General features: G+C 35.4%; 1 protein-coding gene across 4 annotated transcripts in view; it reads right to left on the bottom strand.

The window, feature by feature from the left end:
* Window positions 1-1024: 1024 nt before the first annotated feature.
* septin7a (septin 7a) overlaps window positions 1025-19794 on the bottom strand; it is a 48710-nt gene continuing 29940 nt past the window's right edge. The window contains exons 5-13 of one of the 4 annotated variants that reach the window (XM_067361559.1): window positions 18588-18705; window positions 15286-15378; window positions 12336-12432; window positions 10022-10073; window positions 8346-8471; window positions 7848-7868; window positions 5696-5831; window positions 4754-4899; window positions 1025-2584 (exon numbers count right to left, since the gene is read on the bottom strand). In XM_067361559.1, the coding sequence (XP_067217660.1) occupies window positions 2548-2584; window positions 4754-4899; window positions 5696-5831; window positions 7848-7868; window positions 8346-8471; window positions 10022-10073; window positions 12336-12432; window positions 15286-15378; window positions 18588-18705 (826 nt within the window). In that variant the 3' untranslated portion in view covers window positions 1025-2547. Of the gene's footprint in view, window positions 2585-4753; window positions 4900-5695; window positions 5835-7847; window positions 7869-8345; window positions 8472-10021; window positions 10074-12335; window positions 12433-15285; window positions 15379-18587; window positions 18706-19794 lie in introns of all 4 variants that reach the window. The other 3 variants (XM_067361558.1, XM_067361561.1, XM_067361560.1) reach the window with 3 other exon arrangements.

Here is a 19794-nt window from a genome sequence, read left to right on the forward strand (position 1 = left end):
GATTTGACATCCAAAGTATGTAAGGTACTACAACTAGATCTCTTTTATTGAATCTAAAAGGTTTTAATTATATTTTGTTACATATAAAGGTATTTCAAAGACTTTGAAGTGTCAAAAGGTCATTCTGTTTAACCGTTCAAAGGCCAATATAGCCATTTCATTTGTGATTAAAATATCTTAAAATGTAATAAATGTATATATTTTTAATTCTGGCATGATTTTATTACATCATATATCAACATAGCGCAAAATGGTATTAAAATTATGTCAAGTCGTTGATTTGTTATGAGAAATAATGTCCGGAAAAATGAATTTCATTGATGTCATTTGGAGTAACCAATATAAAGGGACCATTTTGGATCAAGTCATGCGTTCAATATCATGTGACAGGATGTGACATCATTCAGACACCTGCAAAAGACCACATGGTCGTGAAGTAAATTAACTAGCTCTCTCTTAGCGCTTTGAAGAATTAATATGTTTTCACTTGCTCATACACATCTCGAAACATCAGGTCATTCAGTACAACCACTATAAAACATGGAAAATGTTGTAATATTTTTAAAACCTGTACTAAATATAAAATGTTTAATTGTCTTTTTGTTAGCAAGCTAGCTAGATATCAGCCTGTTAACACTGTTTGAAAATATCGTCATTCGATATAACCAAAAGTGTCATTGGGTAAAACCGAAATTTTGGTTAAACCAAATGACTTTTTTGGTGACAAATTTTGTCCATCTTGTATATATAAAAAAATAAATAAAAAATAAAAAAAAGACAAAAGCAGTTTTAATTGATTATAAAAACCACATGATCTCATTGTTAACACTTAATAAAATTTCAAAATTAATTATTTTTTGACCTCGTCAATGACCCTTAAACAAATGACACAAAATTACTAAAAATTTTAAAATGAAAATATATATATTTTATATATAATATATTAATTTTAAAAAAAAATTGTATTTAAATTATACTAAATAATACTGCCTTTAAACAAGTATATTAATTCAGAAAGAGACAACAGTGAAATGTCAAGCAAATCAGGTGGGTGAAATATCAAGCAATTTTATATATAATGCTGAATAAAAAAAAAATTACAAAAAGGAAAAAAAAAATTTAAAAATATGAATGAACAGATTACGAATTCAGTCACAAGACAGCAATAGGAGGTTGACACCAAGTTGACCTACATTTCATGCGGTATTTGCTGCCCCCTTCCTGTCAAACCCGTTTCTGAACATGACACTCAGTGTTTATAATTTGCATTCACTGAATAAGCAGCCTCTGTAGCATGATGTCAGATACCACAATACATTTGACTCCGCAGTGCAAAATGAAATGCACTTACAATAGATGCCTATGGCATAGATGTAGCCTATATACACTGTTTAATATCTGTTAATGCATCTTGTTTGTCTTGATCGCTTACAAACAAAACAAAGCAACTCGTACTATTCAAATGGCATCATCACAAGTTTATTGTGACTTTTTACAATAAAAATGAAAAAGCAAAACAAGAGAAACAAAATTATAAAAGAAGCTGCAGAGGTACATGACTGAAAGCTAAGTGTGGTATTGGGGGAGGCCAGCTCAGGTGGAACTCTGTGCCTATAGAGAGAAAAACAAAAAACAACTGGCCAAGAAGGACAGCTCACTATTCCCAGGTCAGTTTACATGACAAAGAACAGGAAACGCACCCGACGGTAGGCAACAGGCATGAACAAATCATTTTAAAAAGCCTCATAATGTGTGATGTATCCTCCATTTTTTTTTTTAGACTTTGCATAAATGTCATACAGCACTTCATTATAGGAGGATCCATAAACAAACCATGTGACATTCATAAACGCTCTGTAGATGACTATGTGCTACCGCTTAAACAGTGAACTGGAAAATTATATGAGAAACAAATTAAACATGACAAAATAATAGTAACTGAAGAAACAATTCATGAATGGCTAAGGTCCATGGCTAAATAATTTAATTTACACAAATACTGGAAGAGCTTAACATTTCAGGAAGGGAAAAGAAGCCACAAAAAAAGTTGTTTAAAGGACAGAAATGCCTGAGGTAAGATTCAGCCTTTAGGTTTTATTGATGTGGCCAATCAATATGCAGTTGGAGAGGAGGAAGTGACCTCTGGATCTAAAAACACTGAACAAACATATGATGCAGGATGGGAATTTGACGTATTACAAATTCAAAACAGACCCAAAGAGGTTATAGTTTCATACAATATTGCATATCTCTGAGAACTTTCTGTTTTTATTCATTATAGATTAAGTGCGCTTCGGCGCTCTCAGTTTCTGAGGTCTGGTAAATGAACCGATGCTTTTAGATGTGGAAAAAGAGCATAATGTGTGGACAGTATTAAGTGTTTCCAGGTCAGCGGGGTGTGCAGAGGCACACTGTCCCACCAAAAAAAAAAAAAAAACCTAACAAAAAACAACATGGGGCTTTAAATGTATGATTTTGGTCGACAGACTGACTGAGGGTCCAGGCTGGTATAATTGGCAACTAGAATATGGTGATGGTCCAAGTGGTTTAAAAGATCTTTTTCTTTTTGTTCTTTTCCAAGGTCCTTTAGGATTGAAAAAAAAAAAAAAAAAAGGAAATTAGAGAAAGCAGTCAGTTTAAAATATAAAGGATTGCACAATATTTTTAATTACATGGAACAAATGATTAAATGAATAAAACATGCATATAATACTACTAATAGTAATAATAATAGTAATAGTAATATGCCACTTTGTTTTAATGCACTGTTATTACATTGTAATTACACAAATAAGTACTGAGTAATATTAAAGTGCCTCATTTTGCTATTTTAAAGGCTTTTAATTTTGTTTTGAAGGTTTCCTACAATGTTTACAAGCATCCAAGGTAGGGCTGACAAGCCACGCAATATCGCGTTCATATCGCAGATGTATCGCCTTTGATGATGAATGTGATATTGCGTGGCTTGTCAGTGAACTATGGCTCTGTCTATTAAATGGCGCTCCATTTGAAAGCAGGTGATGGCGATTTAGCGGTAATCAGGGAACCGGCTTTACTGACGAAATGCGCGTGACAAACGTATACGATATATCGGTTAGCCCTAATCCAAGGACTAAAACACTGTAAAACACATAATGTAAACACATAACACAAAGTTTCTGAAACGATCCGATAAACAGTCAGATGGTCCAATCTGTTGTGTTTGGTTTACCGCTTACAGTGCATGTCAGAAACAAATGTCCATTACCATATTGAATTTCAGCGCCAGAAGTTTCCTCAGCACTTACAAATGGCATCAACATCAACAGACCTTAGTCATGGTAGTGTCATTTTTAATTTTTGACCGGAATGAAAACAAGGATTGTGAGGGATAGAATAAAGTACATTCAATGTACGTATGTTCAACGGATTGTACTGTTGTTTAACAACAATCCGATTGTTCAGTTGATGAAACATCTTTCAGAGAAAAAAAAATACAGCATACACACAAATTACATGAAACACTTATTACTACATACAGATTTCATGCCTTTTCGGGGGATGCTTAATAATTTGACAAACTTTAAATCTACAAAATATCTCTGAAGAACCCGTATAGCTCCATAGACTAGAAAACCCGTCAAAATAGGAGTCCCGCATTTGTAAAGGAGATTCTAAACATATTTAAACTTACAAAAAAATATTAAAATGTATACAAAAGCTAATTAGAATAAACATTACATTAATACATACATTAATATGTATTTAATTTATGCAGTGAAGAATATGCAGTGTTATTTTACATTTGTTTACTTTATTTCTGTACCTTAAACCTACCTAAAAAGCACTGTTTATTTAATATGTATCTTTGTTCTGTTGACTTTATGTAGGCCTGCTGAATGTTAAACGGATACAATCCATGTGCGTTAGAAATTATATGATGATGCAGCAATAAAATTGCTAGTATAATGCTGGTGTTTTTGAGCTTTGCTGATTTAAAACATGATCAATCCATTTTGATGACAAAATTTCAAATAAGAGAGGAAGTGACAAGTATCGGTATTGGCCAATAATTGTTTGTAAAATTGGTATCGGCCCCAAAAAATCCAATTGGTACATCCCTACTGTTAAACAAAGGAAATAAGCGGTATATGAAAAAGTATTATAGCGTTTGCCGTGTGGTTGATACCCAGTGTCGCTAGCTGAGCAGAAATACATAATCATGTTGTTTCGCTTGGTCCCATCAAAGTCATGATGGATTTCCTTCTTAGTGTAAAAATTGAGAAGTGCCAGGACTTCAGCGTCGGTCCATCCATCGCTATTCAAGGAGTAAATATATAGGCTATAAACTGTTTTCACGCTGCTTTTTAAAAAGTGTTTCGCATGCGTTCGGCCAATCAACGTACACTTATGTCACTGATAGTTCCTATAGTGCTGGGTTAGACTTTACTCTGGAGTAGGAGCTAAGTTAGTTCCCCAAAAAGGCGTTCCTAAAACTAAAATCATTCCCAGTTCCTGCACTTTGAACACTCCAAAAAGCGAGTACTTCCACCATTAGTTATAGGAACTATGAAAAGGTTCCTCATTTGTCATGTACTTTGATCTTTGCAGACATTTTACATTCACAAACAGCTATAATACACACTACATGAAAGCTAATATCTGAAAAGCATAATAGAGGCACTTTAACAAACATCATGTACTTATTTTAGGACTAAGGTTTGGTTTAGTGTTAGTTGCTTGTAGTTCACTAGTTTTGTAAAAGTGTGTGTACCTGGAAGCGTCCAGTTTCTGCTGCTCCAGTATGCGCTGTTGGGCCTCCCAGCTGATCTTCTCCTCCTCGAACTGACGTCTCTTCTCCTCCAGCTCCTTGTGCTGGGCCTCCAGGTTCTTCTTCATCTGTTCATGACGCCGCTGTAGCTGAATAAACAAAGAAACCCCACCAGATTTACTAAGAATCATTTATCATGTATACAGCATAATATGTCTTCAACAATTAAATAAACAATTTGAAACAGCGGTACGCTAGTGATGCTAGAGTACATTGTTGTCATATGACCTCATTAAACTTGGATAAATACAATGGTCCCACTTTATATTAAGTGGCCTTAACTACTATGTACTTAGATCAAAGAATAAGTACAATGTACTTATTGGGTTCATATTGAATTGCAAAACACTTTTGCTGCTTTTGAGGTGGGATACGGGTAAGGTTAGGGACAGGTTTGGTGGTATGAGTAGGTTTAAGGGTAGGGGTAAGGGTTAAGGGATGGGTCAACAGTTTAATTATAAATGTAATTACAGAAATTAATTACAGATGTAATTACATGCAGGTGTTTTTAAAATATAAGTACAATGTAAAAACATGTATGTACACAATAAGTGCATTGTAGCAAATGATTAATTTTAATGTAAGTATATAGTAGTTAAGGCCACTTAATATAAAGAGGGACCAATACAATTAATGTGCAATATTAATGAAATTCTGTGAAAAATGTCTTGGGTTGTCAGATTAAATAATGCTAAAATGGTCTTTCATATCACTCATTCATCATACAGGAAATTTGATACCCATTGCGTTGTGGGATAATGTAGTACACCCAGTATCTCATCCAAAAAATCTGCATACTGTGCACAGTGTACATACTGCAGAAACAGTTTGAGTAGCACAGCCAAATATGAAGTATATATTGGGTGTGTGCGTGTGAGATGGTACCTCTGCCTCAGAGTCTTTGAGTTTCTGGATCTTCTCCTTGACCTTCATCTCAAACACCTGCTCCATCTCCATTTCCATCTTCTTCATCTTTGCCACATGATCTCTCCTCTCCTCCTCCATCTGTGCCAGGGGGCTCCTACTTACACCCACACACACGCGCAAAAGCAGCGCAAGGGCAGATGCACAAACACATTCCTTAGACTGTTTAATCAAAAAATTTTGAGTTTTACAAACAAAGGAGTAGTAGTGGAAGAGAGGACCCTGGTGGGAGAGGTTTTAGGACCCAGTGCGGTGCAGTTGTCTGAGGAATGTGAGTTAGTAGGCTGAACTGCGGTTGTGTTAGTGTGAGGCCGCAAGATCAACATCGCTCAGATAGCACAGGGAGCCACAAAGCCAAAGTCACTTATCAAACAATGAGAGCAAATTAACCAGGCAATTAACATGAGCTGCAAAACTACATACAAATAACAAGTCAAGATCATATCCAGATAGTTAGTCCGGAGCTGAATTACAGAGGACGAAAGCCTGTACATACCAAGTGTAATGCGAACATATGGAGCAAAAGGAAATAATTTACACTAAGTTTGATGCACATTATTATTATATTCTGGACAAAAGTTATACACCTGGATAAAACAGGGTTCCTTCTTCACATTTTCCATTTCAAAATTCCACAAATTTTCCACACTCAAATTTCCAAAGATCTCTGTAGATTTTTCCATACCATATTTGATAGAAATGGTTCTTTAAGCATTATTTTCAGCATTATATTTGGTATATGTGACCCTGGACCGCCAAAAATACATTGTATGGGTCAAAATTATTGATTTTTCTTTTATACCAAAAATCATTAGGATATTAAGTAAAGATAATGTTCCATGAAGATATTTGTACATTTTTGTGAGTGGATATGCACTGCTAATGACTTAATTTGGACAACTTTAAAGGGGATTTTCTCAATATTTTGACTTTTTTGCACCCTCAGATTCCAGATTTTCAAATAGTTGTATCTCGACTAAATATTGTCCTACCCTAACAAACCATACATCAATGGAACCTTATTTATTCAGCTTTCAGATGATGTATAAATCTCAATTTCAGAAAAAAAAATTGACCCTTATGACTGGTTGTGGTCCAGGGTCACATAGTACAGTCATCTGTAAATATTTTTATTTAATTGGTTTTCTCAAAGTGATAATATTCTCATTTGATGAGAAGAAACCTAAAACACTTTATAAACTGATAATATATATACCTCTGATATATCAGATTGATATTGTAAATATGGTTTTATGTGACACAATCAAACAGCAAAGTACAGTCTGAATGAAGTTCAAAAGAGACTCACTTATGGTTTTGCATGATGAAATGTGTGCCTTGAATTCAGTCACTAAATGATCACTAAACATTTGCTATGAAATCACTCAGCTTCTATGATACATTTATTTTTTTTATAAATTCTTAATTGTATATTTTAGAAAGCTGAAAAGGGGGAAATAGTCTGGAAACACGATTTTTATTTATCCAGGCCTGGAAATTACTCTAATCAAATTCTATACTTTTCCAAACTGTGTAAGAACCTAAAATGAAAAATGCACGTTTTGACGAACAACCCACAGATAAATTAAAGATAAAAAAAATAAAAAAACAGAACAAAACCAAAAATCACTTGCTCCAAAACAAAAACTAAACAGCTCCCAAATAACAAAACAAACATGTCAGACAGAGGTTTTTGCATCTGAACTCTTCATATGGACACACGTTTCTCATTTGAAAATGATGCTGTGCCAAAAATTTGGTATGTACAGGTCTTAGCTCCCATCAAGCAGCATCCAAGACAGTTTACCATGAACATGTCCAGAGTTACCCAGCTTCTTATACAGTACTAACTTAACAAATCCTTTTAAATTTGTATCAAGACTGCCAGCTAATGGAAAGCAGGATAAACCTTAGTTAAATAAAGGAGGACATAAGAGGTACCACACTACAGAACAGAGGTTTGACAATGTTCCTAACACAAAGCTGGAACTGCAGTTACAGACAATAAGGAACATTGAACTAGATGTCTGACTCTGAACAAACAAGGAGAAAGGGGGAAAACAGAGAGCAGAGGAGAAGACGAGACAAATGTGAACTTGTGCATGACACTTACATGCCTTCAACTGTGTCAGATCTAAAATAAAAACACACACAACACACTTAGCATGCTCACAGTGCATCATGTGTTAGAAAAACAATGTTAGCAGCTGTACTTTTTGGCCGCTCTTATGCTCTGGTTAAGATGGGGACTCTTTAGACAGAGCTGTACACGTGTGAGGGTGGATGTGAATGGCCGGTTAGCGAGCGTTTGGACTGTATTTGAGGGTTAGTGTTGAGGGTGAACAGCTGCGGCTGTTAGGAAGCCTGGATGTGTTGATCGGTTCAGTTTCATGGCACTGACTTCCACACCATTAGCATGTGTCAGTCTAGCTCTGGGGTCCAGACACTCTGGTTTACACTCTGATTCTTTACCGCCATATTTTAACCACAGACCTGACACCATGGTGATCTGCTTCATGTTCAGTAGACTGACATCAGGAAACAGTACTGGTGATGTTGGTGTACACTTAAATAATGGACTCTCAAACTTGTATTAGTAAAAAACACTCACTTTGTGAGTTGGCCTTTGTTCTTGTTGTTGTCTACGCCATTGTAAGTGACAGCAGCCAGCTTCCTACTGCGATAGTTCTCATAATGGACATTGTTGGTCACGTCCTTCAAATCCTGCATGTGAGTTCTACGATTGAGGAGATGCAATAAAACAAATAATTGACAGATTCATTTCACAGCATGTTCAACTCAGACCGTTTAAGAAAAAACTCTACAAGATCCAGTTCTCAAAAATCTTGTTAGCAAATGTTTACTATGTGTTATATAGCCTTATTTCAGTGACTTAAAATGTTTAACCTAGCATAAACATTGTATTCAGCACAAAATGGGCTACAATAATATGTGAGCATCATGTACATTTTTTTGAGAAAATAATGTAATAAGACCTTAGCTATTAATATGTTTATAAGCAACTGAAAAAAAGCACAAATGTCAGGGGATGTCAAAAATTCTCCAGGGCCCAAAAACATCCTCAGACTCCAGAGGGTTAAATTGTAATAATATTTCACAATATTACTGTTTTTACTGTATTTTTGGTCAAATAAATGCTGCTTTGGTGATCATAAGAGACTAATTTCAAAAACATTAAAAATCCTACTGATCTCAAACTTTTGAACACAAGTGTATTAAAAGGTGCCATAGAATGGAAAATTGAATTTACCTCGGCATAGTTGAATAACAAGAGTTCAGTACATGGAAATGACATACAGTGAGTCTCAAACACCAGTGTTTCCTCCTCCTTATGTAAATCTCATTTGTTTAAAAGACCTCAGAAGAACAGGTGAATCTCAACATAACACCAACTGTTACATAACAGTCGGGATCATTAATATGTACGCCCCTAATATTTGCATATGCCAGCCCATGTTCAAGGTATTACACAAGGGCAGCCAGTATTAATGTCTGGAGCTGCACAGCTGAATCAACAGACGTTGTGCAGGTAAGCAAGCAAGGACAATAGCGAAAAATGGCAGATGGAGCAATAATAACTGACATGATCCATGATATCATGATATTTTTAGTGATATTTGTAAATTGTCTTTCTAAATGTTTCATTAGCATGTTGCTAATGTACTGTTAAATGTGGTTAAAGTTACCATAGTTTCTCACTGTATTCTCGGAGACAAGACTGTTGCTATTTTCATTTTTTAAACACTTGCAGTCTGTATAATGCATAAACAACTTAATTCTTTATAAATCTCTCCAACAGTGTAGCATTAGCACTATCAAACTCATTCAGAATCAAATGTAAACATCCAAATAAATACCATACTTACGTGATTAAACATGCTGCATGACTAACACTTTGTAAAGATCCATTTTGAGTGTTATATTAGCTGTGTGAACTTTAAGGCAGTCGCGAACTCGGGGGGCGGGGAGCGCAAGGATTTAAAGGGGCAGCAGCCTGAATCGGCGCATTTTTAATTATGCCCCAAAATAGGCAGTTAAAAAATTTAATTAAAAAAAAAATCTATGGGGTATTTTGAGCTGAAACTTCACACACATTCAGGGGACACCTTAGACTTATATTATATCTTGTGAAAACGTGTTCTATGGCACCTTTAAAGAAGGAAACAGATGAATCTATGATGATATGATAATATGAACAATGATGTTTTTGAAAAGACAGTTTGGAGAAATTATGAGAATTCCACCTCCATCATCACGTATTAGTACCTGATGAGCATGTTTCGTAGGATAGTGAAGTCACAGTGCTCCCCATTCTCCACTAAAAACAAGAAAAGTATTAAAGTGAATAACGAAACAGAGACAACATTACACTACAATATCCACCACTTCCTAATGTGAAATATATACAACAAAAGTTTGCAAATAAATAAATAATTCACACTCAGTTTAATGCACAGTATCAGTTTTTGAAAGTTATACACCTAGATGAAAGGAAAAATTACATGCTTTAAAGGCAAATAAAACGCACAGATAAATCAAAAACAAGAACAAACAAACAAAAAACTAAAAATCACAGAACAAAAACATAAAAACAACCAAAAACAATAAACAAACCAAACTAAACAAAAATTAAAACAAAAATAACAGATTCATTTAAAAAACAAAACAAACCAAGTAAACCAAACAAAATCCTTTGATAACTGAAGTTCTGAAATGGCTCATAGGCACAAATTGGCATTGATCATTACTGTGCTACTGTAATGTATAAACTGAACAGCAGGTGGCACCCAATCTGGCACCGACTTGTGTCTCCTGCTACGTGTGCGTCACTTATCGAATGAATGAAGCAGACCTCTCCTTCCTTCCCAACCACATGCCATCTGTGTGCTTACATGCTGCTAAAAGCATCTCAGGCATTCAAAACTCTCCCTCTTAAAACAGATAACCCTTGGTTTCAAATACAGCAATCAAACCCATGGCCTTCCTGATCACACTCTGTCTAGAGCTGACAACTGTAAACTCTGAGCTCAGACACAATAACCCTGCTCGCAATACGGGTCGCTTGAGAGGATTTGGCTTAACAACTCTGGTGTTATCAGAGGTTGAAAGTCTAGAAAAGAAGAGGAAGTCTACCCTGGCATCAGCTCCAGCCAAACTGATTTGGTGAGTGAACAGATGTGACCGTCAAATCAGCATCCCGATCTTCTGCTTGAAATGCATGAGCTCTGAAGCGTCACTGAACCTTCATCTACAAAGCTTCATTCATGGTCATATTTCATACTGTTGGTTTACAGCATATCATGTGACAGGCCCTACAGGAGCTCTCGATGAAACATCAAAAGACACTCACTTCCTGTTTGCAGATTTGCAGACCCAATGCACACCCTAGAGTGTTGATCACATGACCCCTAAACATGCTATGAAGACAATTACTTCATTATGTCTTTCATTTATTAAATGTCACTTGTTTATTCTTTAATTTCTGTTTTCTAAGAGGATTTTTCAACTAGCACCAGTGTTATTATACTATGGTTATACAGTGTATGTTAATTGAAACCAAAACTATATTGCTAATTAAAAATTAAAAGCTGAAATAAAAATAAATTATTTTGAAATATTAAAAAATAATAATAAAAGTAACAAAAGCACATAAAATGAAAATAAAAACACCCAAATATAAAACCTAATTCAAAAATAGTACACAAATACTAAATATGACATTGACCAGCACTTCAGTTCAGAACTGAAAACATAAAATTTTTTTATTACAGCAAAAACATGGCATTAGTTAGTTATCAGCGGAAATGTTCCTTCTGACAAAAATAAAGTGATGAAAGGTTCCTTTTTATTGTTGATGGGATTGTGAAAGGACCACAAGCTGTTTTTATTTATATTAATATTCAGTTAATATTTCAATTTTTTAGTTGTTTATTTAGATTTTTATTTATTTATTTATTTATTAGATTTAGAATTATTTAAATTTTACATTTTTATGATTTAATTAATTATTAAGGTAATTAATTAAAGTTCCAGTTCAGTTTGGAAAACCCTGAATTAAATAAGAAATAAAATGATAATAAATAAAATTATGAAAAAAGAATCCTGAGCCAAGTTTAATACAGTTGTCCGACATCCCAGCCATCTGACTTTGATGTGTATATAATGAATGCCATTATGATGTAATCAAAAAGAAAATCATTATTGCTGGTATTCATTGATAATTGCAAGTTACTTTAATGCTCTTATGAGCAGAAATGATTTATATTTATCCATCCTGAATGATTCATTGGAGGCTAGACATCATCTGCTGAATGTGTCAGAAGTTAAAGCTTTCTGTGCTGTCACTGGTCAAATGGACTGCTTTATCTTATTCAATCTGCACAATATTGCTGTCCGTAGCACAAACGTTATGAGACGGCAGCAATAGTCTTGGCATACAACACTATACACACATCTCTCAGACTCAGCATTGCTGCGTTATGGGAAAGATCTGCTGTGTACTTGAGTAGATCAACACCCTCAGGTTCCGTTCTACCCTATAAACACACACATCAAGGGGACGTGACCTTTCACCCCTTACCTTCTGCCACGCCCCAGGGGTACTGCCTCCCTCGTACACGCTTCCCATTGACCTCGATGATGGTGTTACTGCCGACCACAGCCAGGGGCAGACGGTCCTGAGGGACACAAATACACAAGCACATATAGTATACAGGCATGTTTAGAGGGAGAGGGAGACTGGGAATGTCAGGTGGCCGATATCGACTCTTAAGGCTCCAGTATACTTCAAACAAACTTCTTTTTCGTTCTTCGTTTAGGGGTAAAACGAGGTCCGAAATGCATGACCAGCGATATACTATAAACGAACATCTGACGCCGCCCACACTGCTAAGAGCGACGTTTAGATGAATATGTAAATATGTGTAATATGTAAATATGTGCCGTGCACTTCTCAGTAACAAAATAAACACAACAAAAATGAGAAAACAGTAAGCATTTATTGTAGAAAGCATAAGAAAAGGGTCTGATCATAACAGCATGGGAATGTTAGCACGAGCTCTGCAAAGTAGCACTCCAGTCACATCACATCTTCATATAGCACTTTATTCAATGGATTGCTTAAAATCAAGCAGCTTTACAGTGTCAAACATGAAAAACAGTGTCAGTGCCTCATTTTATCAGAAGCACAACTTCATTTTGTACTATAAAGCGGCTATCCAGTGTGTTCATGTTTTCACCCGCAGAGATCTTACCTCAACAAAATCCACAGACGAAATGAGTCAGAGACACGCCCACGCAAGTGAAGGCGGAGCACCTCCTGTTATCATCACAGACCAATGGTAGTACAAAGGTGTTTTGGTGCTGGAACAAACTTTTCCTGAAAGTTCCCTTTGGCAAGCCGTTTCGAACTTCCAAAAAGAACACAAAACGAACTTCGTTTTGGCCTGATTTTGTTCGAAATGATGTCACATCAGTTCGTTCTTCGATTTTGGTTGAAGTATACCAGGGCCTTTAATGTGTCTGTGTGTGAGAGAGGTGGGGAATGACGATAATGTGTTCTGTGAGTGAGTGTGTTTCTGCTTGACCTATTTCCCTGATGGGCTGAATTAGAGAGCCAATATTTGAGTAGTTAAGTGTAATCTGTGCAGGGTTATTATCGTTAACTAAAACTATATAAAATATATTGAAATAAAATAAACATTAACTGAAATAAAATATAAAAAGACTTATTTCAGATTGTTATCAAGGAGACTCTCATTTTAGTTTAATTGAAGTACTAAAATAACTAAAACCAAATAAACTAAAAAATAAAATGTAAAATAAAACTACAATAGTATATAAATGATACTAAAATAATGATTGAGTTTCCACAAAAGCAGTCCATAAGTGTTAGGAAAGGGTCAGGATGGTCAATTTGTCCAACAACAAAGTAGTCCATTAGTGAGCTTGACTAGTGAGTATATCTAGATTTTTTTCCCTAATAGTGGTGCTTTAGCACTTAGTCCAGATCTAGCATTTTTTTTAAAACGGTTTCCTAACAAGATGTGACTTGGTGTCAATATGATCCAGTCCATTTTAGTATTATTTATATACTATTATAGTTGCATGGCTTATATTTTTAATTTTCATTTTAAGTTTAGTTTCCTTTATAGTCATTGTTAGTAGTTTGTTTTTGTTTTTGTTTTTTCCAGTTTTAGTTTTATTTCAGTTATACATTTTAATATATCTACTTAAACTTGTATCAATTACTTGCCATGGAAACACTTTACTTTTCATATATAGTTTAAGCTTTTTATCTAATATTTAGATTTTATTTTATTTTAGCTTCATTTCAATTAACAAAAATGTTTTTTAATAGTTTTAGTTAACGATAATGACACTTATCTGATCTATCTAATCTCCATGAGTCTTCTCGACTCCATTCTTGATTGTTTCAATATACATGAGAAGCACTTTGGTCCAATGGGAATCCAAAATGTAGTACAACTCATCACTTGCAGTTGATTGAGACAACAATGGGATCAAATACCTGGTTATCAAACCAGGACAAAGTGTAAAGGCCCCGATATCCTCTCAGCAAAGTTCTTTGCTCAGGGCTAAACCGAAGAGATGGTTGTGCAACGATAAATTGTTGTTATGACTATTGCTGCTGGGAGCGGTGTTTAGATTTAATGCATTTAATACATGCTGAGCGCAATCGTTCTTAACACAACAAAAACAATTCAGCACAATTCTTTTTTTTTCTGAGGCTAACAAGCTGATTCGAACCACTAAAACAACCTGTCGTTTCGGACAGATTTTGTTTGAAATCACATCACACTCATTCCTTCAATATATTTATTATTTTTTAAAGTATGTCGGCGCGTTAAAGGGTTAGTTCACCCAAAAATGAAAATTCTGTCATCATTTACTCACCTTCATGTCGTTCCAAACCCATAAGACTTCCATTCATCTTCAGAACCCAAATAAATATGTTTTTATGAAATCTGAGAGATTTCTTTCCCTCCATTGACAGTCTACACAACTACCACTTTGATGCTTCAAAAAGTTCATAAAGAGATTGTTAAAATAAAATCCATATGAATTGAGCAGTTTAGTCCAAACTTTGCGAAGAGACATAAACACTTTATATGATGAACAGACTTAATTTAGGCTTTTATTCACATATAAACATTGACCAGTGAACATAAACAAAAGCTCAACCGAACCTGCTTGATGCGTGAGAACAAACTTCATTGGTTTTTACGGAAGCTCAAATGTGCTGCTTAACTGTGTCAAAGCGGTAGGTGCATGAACTGTCAATGGAGGGACAGAAATTGCTCAGATTTCCTTAAAAATATCTTCATTTGTGTTTCGAAGATGAATGAAAGGCTTACAGGTTTAGAACGACATGAAGGTGAGTAAATGATAACAGAACACTAACCCTTTAACAGTATCTAATCATTCAAACAACCTACTAATTAGCCAATTTCAGTGTCAGTACAGAAAGAATCATTCATTAACATAAAAATATATATGAACACACAAACCTTAATCTTCTTCACTAGCTTGCTCTCCTCCTCATCATCAGTCTCTGGGAACTCATAGATTTTGATCTTATGTTCCTGGATCTCTCTCATTATCTGCAAACAAGAGGAAACAAAAAAAGACAGAATGAAAAATAAAGAATAAAATTGGTGCTGACAAATAAAAAGACTTGGTATCTCCCAGCAGCCTCTAAAGGTTCACAGTGTCACTGGTCTGAGATTGCATTTACTCTCAAAGGAGTCAGCAAAAACCATGTGCGGAAAGATTTATCGCTCGTGTTATGATGTGTTCTCACTGCAGCCGCTGTGACATGCACACCAGTCACTTCAGATGTTTTGCAGATGTTAAACTGTCCCACATGCATCATTTGAAACACTGGGAATGCTTTCATGATGCTGTGATCTGACATAATTCCTGTATCTCTATGTAGAGCTGTTCAGTGAGGTCAGTCAATGTCAAACTGAATAGAGGCTGAATGTTTGTTCATGCAAATACAAAAAGGATTATTTAATGAAAACAATACTTTCTTTGCTTTTATTAAATAAATATATTTCAATGTAACATGGGCTCTGTTCCAAAAAGTGAAGAGCTGCCTAACTAAAAAGCATTTTAAGTTATCACAGATGCAATAGCTGACACAAAGGCTATTAAGCCAAATTATGATGTGTTATAAGATATTGGGTCTCATTCACTAATAACTGTGTAGATTATTCATAATTCTTCTAAATTTCCACCTAATTCACAACACATGCGTACGTACATTAATTTGTTATAAACCTCATTGTCATATTTTTATATTATATTTTATATTATATTATTTATTTTATATTATAATATATATATATATAATTAATATAAATTAATTATATATATATATATATATATATATATATATATATATATATATATATATATATATATACACACACACACACACACACACACACACACAGTGTTGGGGAAAGTTATGTTTTATAGAAAGTAATGCGTTACATTACTTTTGCGTTACTTTTTCTCACCTAGGCTGGGCTTGTTTGTTTTTTAGGAAAACACCAAAACAGTTCTATTTTTGGCAAATGTAAAGAACCTTTCACACCAAAAGTGAAATAAATACTATAAGCTTCAGGCTGATCACAAATGTGATGTTTATTTAAAGTTTTGCTTATTAGTATAGTTGAATTGGATCATCAAAGGTCAGCAGCAAAGACATTGGTTAATAAAGTGAGATTAAATACATAAAGTATTTTTGTTTAATTTAATATATTTAATTATGGCAGATTTGTGCAATATTCTGAGACTGCACTTCACTGTTTTTATTCATTTTGAGGAACACGTGTTTGTTTGTGTAAGATGTATGAGTGAAATTACATTTAAGATGAAATAAGTAAAAAATTTGATCTTAACGCATTTATATTTAAGGCCACCCAGGGTATGCGAGTTTTGCGTACAAGTGGTTTCAGTTGTTCCTACTTTTTTTTTGTTGTTGTAAATTTAGAATAAATTTTAGTACAAAAGTTATTGTGGAATCATGATTTGTCCGTGAAAAAGTTTGTACACAGATTTCACGCACAAATGTGTGCGTAAGCATGATTGGTGAATTGTTTTACCCATTGTTTTGGGTAAAATTCATAAGGGGCTTTCGCACAGAATAGCTCTAGGAACTCAGTTATAGGAACTAGCCACTAGGATAGATCCCCGAGAACAAATTTCTCCCCTGGGCCATGTTCCTGTTTGCATTCATACCGGGAATAGGAACTCTGAAGCGGCCTACAGCGGCATCTTTAAGCGCAGCATTTACAAACGCTAAAAACCGGTAAATGGAGGAGGCTGTGATCAGAGCTGTTTTTGTTGTGTGTTGTGGGTTTCGTGATAACTGAGATGGAATGTAAATGCATAATTTATGTGACTGAAAGAGCAAAAAGTTGGGCTAAGAGACGAAATCGCCTCTGACAACTTTAAGTACTACATATCATCCAGGTGGAGAAAAGAACACAACTCTGCAGACAAGAAGTAAATCCCGTTATCGCCGTTTTCAATATTCGTGAAATAAATATGTTTGCACAACTTTTTAAAAATGCCAGGTGCTGGTGTTTGACATGCATTTGACCAATCAACATAACTCACATCACTGATCGTTCCAGTAGTGCTATAGATTATGGCTGCACGATATATCGCATGAGATTGTCACGTGCATTTCGTCAGTAAAGCCGGTTCCCTGATTACCGCTAAAACCATCACCTGCTTTCAAATGGAGCGGCATTTAATAGACAGAGCCGTAGTTCACCAACAAACCACGCAATATCGCGTTCATTATCGAAGGCGATACAATTGCGATATGAACGTGATATTGCGTGGCTTATTAGTGATCTACGGCTCTGTCTATTAAATGCCGCTCCATTTGAAAGCAGGTGATGGCGATTTAGCGGTAATCAGGGAACCGGCTTTACTGACGAAATGCGCGTGACAATCGCATGCGATATATCGTGCAGCCCTACTGTAGATCCTACTCTGAAGTAGTTCCCCAAAAGGAGTTCCTAGAACTAAAATCGTTCCTAGTTCCTGCGGTGCAAACATGGCAAAATCAGAGCAGATAGTTCTAGGAACTATGAAAAGGTTTATTATTTCAGAACACAAGTATTCATTTTTGTAACATTGTTGGTGCCAGTCTGAATATTTTTCTAATATTCCAGTGAATTATACTGATTAGAATAGTATCATAACACAGTAATATACTTCTGCAGTATTGTCTCACTTTGACACAGATTTCTTAGGTGTTCCCAATAAACCCTTGAGATTTGAAGGATAACTGAAGGAAAGACTTGTGGTTCTTTTTATAGTTGACAACATTTTTGTATTATGTTTCGATGTCACATTTGTAAAATAACTTGTAGCGGTTAGAAATGTTTGGAATTATGTAAATGTAAAAAAAGTGAACCTGGAGTACTCTGCATTTCACTATGCATGCTATTTAGTGACCTGCACAGCATAATTAAAGCAAACTGTTCTGAGCCTGCTGAAAATCTTTATTTTTTCAATTCCATTTAATTTATTGTTCAATATAGATAGATGCAACTGTGCAGCGCTGATACCAGCACCTATTCAGGATTCAGTAATGTGGCTGGTCTGTTTACAACCAGCTTATGTCTAAGAGTCATAAAGTGGGTGGAAAATGCTAAAAAAAAAAAAAAAAAAAAAAATGAATTATGATATTTTTGTGGCAAGAAGCCTAGTTATAAGTGTACTTTGGGGGAGAGAAAAACCATAAAAACTACAGGTACAGTGTTTGGCATTAGCACACTCTCACCTGCTTCTTGAACTGTTGGCACTCCTCTGGAGTCAGTGTGTCTGCTTTCGCGATGAGCGGGATGATGTTCACTTTTTCATGTAACCGTTTCATGAACTCAATATCCAGTGGTTTCAGTCTGACAGACAGAGAGAGAGAATGTGAGGGTTTAATGTTTCAAACTAAACACTGAGCATGGGTCCAAAAACAGCAGCAAAAGTCTCCTCTGTAGTGTAGTAGTGAGGTATCACATTCACACTGCTGTTTGACAGTTTGGCTGAACTTGTAGCTCGGCTCGTAGTAAAACCACATGTGCTGCAAAAAGAGCAATAAATAAATGGCAGGAAATTCATTTGTGCTTGTCCACTCAGGCCAGTGTAACTTTCACAGCTTTAGCCATTATACAACACACATGCACATACTGGATTCCCACCAGCAGGTGAAAATATACGTTTCAAAAGGAGACATTTGGCATTTTATTTTTGTGAGAAACGCTTGTGTGTGACATTTACATTTTCTGAAAATGTAACTGGTGCATTTACATGCAAAACTAACAACTGAGGTACTGGGGAGTTCTGACTGGTTGGCAAGACATTGCTATGAGTTTGCTAAGGTGTTCTGACTGATAGCTAAGGTCACGTGGTTTCTAGAGCGTCGTTTTTAGCACTTTTCTACGTGGTTGTGTATGGCCCAAAAGAGGTCTTTCAAACCAAACAAAACTAAACAACACCAATCAATCCCCCCCACCCCCCCCCCCCAAAAAAAAAAAAAAAAACACCACCAAACAAATAGACCAAAAACAAAAAAGAATACATCAAACAAAACACCAGGCAAACCACCGAACAAATCAACTGAAAAAACAAACAAACAAAAAAACGACATGTCTCATCATCTGATACATAAAACAGCGTTAGAGACTTCAAATTCAAAGTCTCAAGTATGTGCGACAACAACCTGCCTGACAAACAAACACAGCTAAATATACTTGTGCTTTCTGACTTCCTAGATGAGCAGACAAAAACAGTCAGAGCATGACTTAAAGCCACAGAAAGAATCTCTGTTTTAGGCCAGGTTATGTTTTTTGTTTTTTTTAACCACTGGATGAATACGAGATTTAACTTGTTTTAACAACAATACAATAAGTCATCTGATCAACTTAGGCCCAGATTTACTAACAGCTTGCATCAGCGCAAACCCTTAATAAAGACACTGAAAGGGCGTGGACAGG

Source organism: Chanodichthys erythropterus, chromosome 15 (assembly GCF_024489055.1).
Source record: "Chanodichthys erythropterus isolate Z2021 chromosome 15, ASM2448905v1, whole genome shotgun sequence".
Lineage (NCBI taxonomy): Eukaryota > Metazoa > Chordata > Actinopteri > Cypriniformes > Xenocyprididae > Chanodichthys > Chanodichthys erythropterus.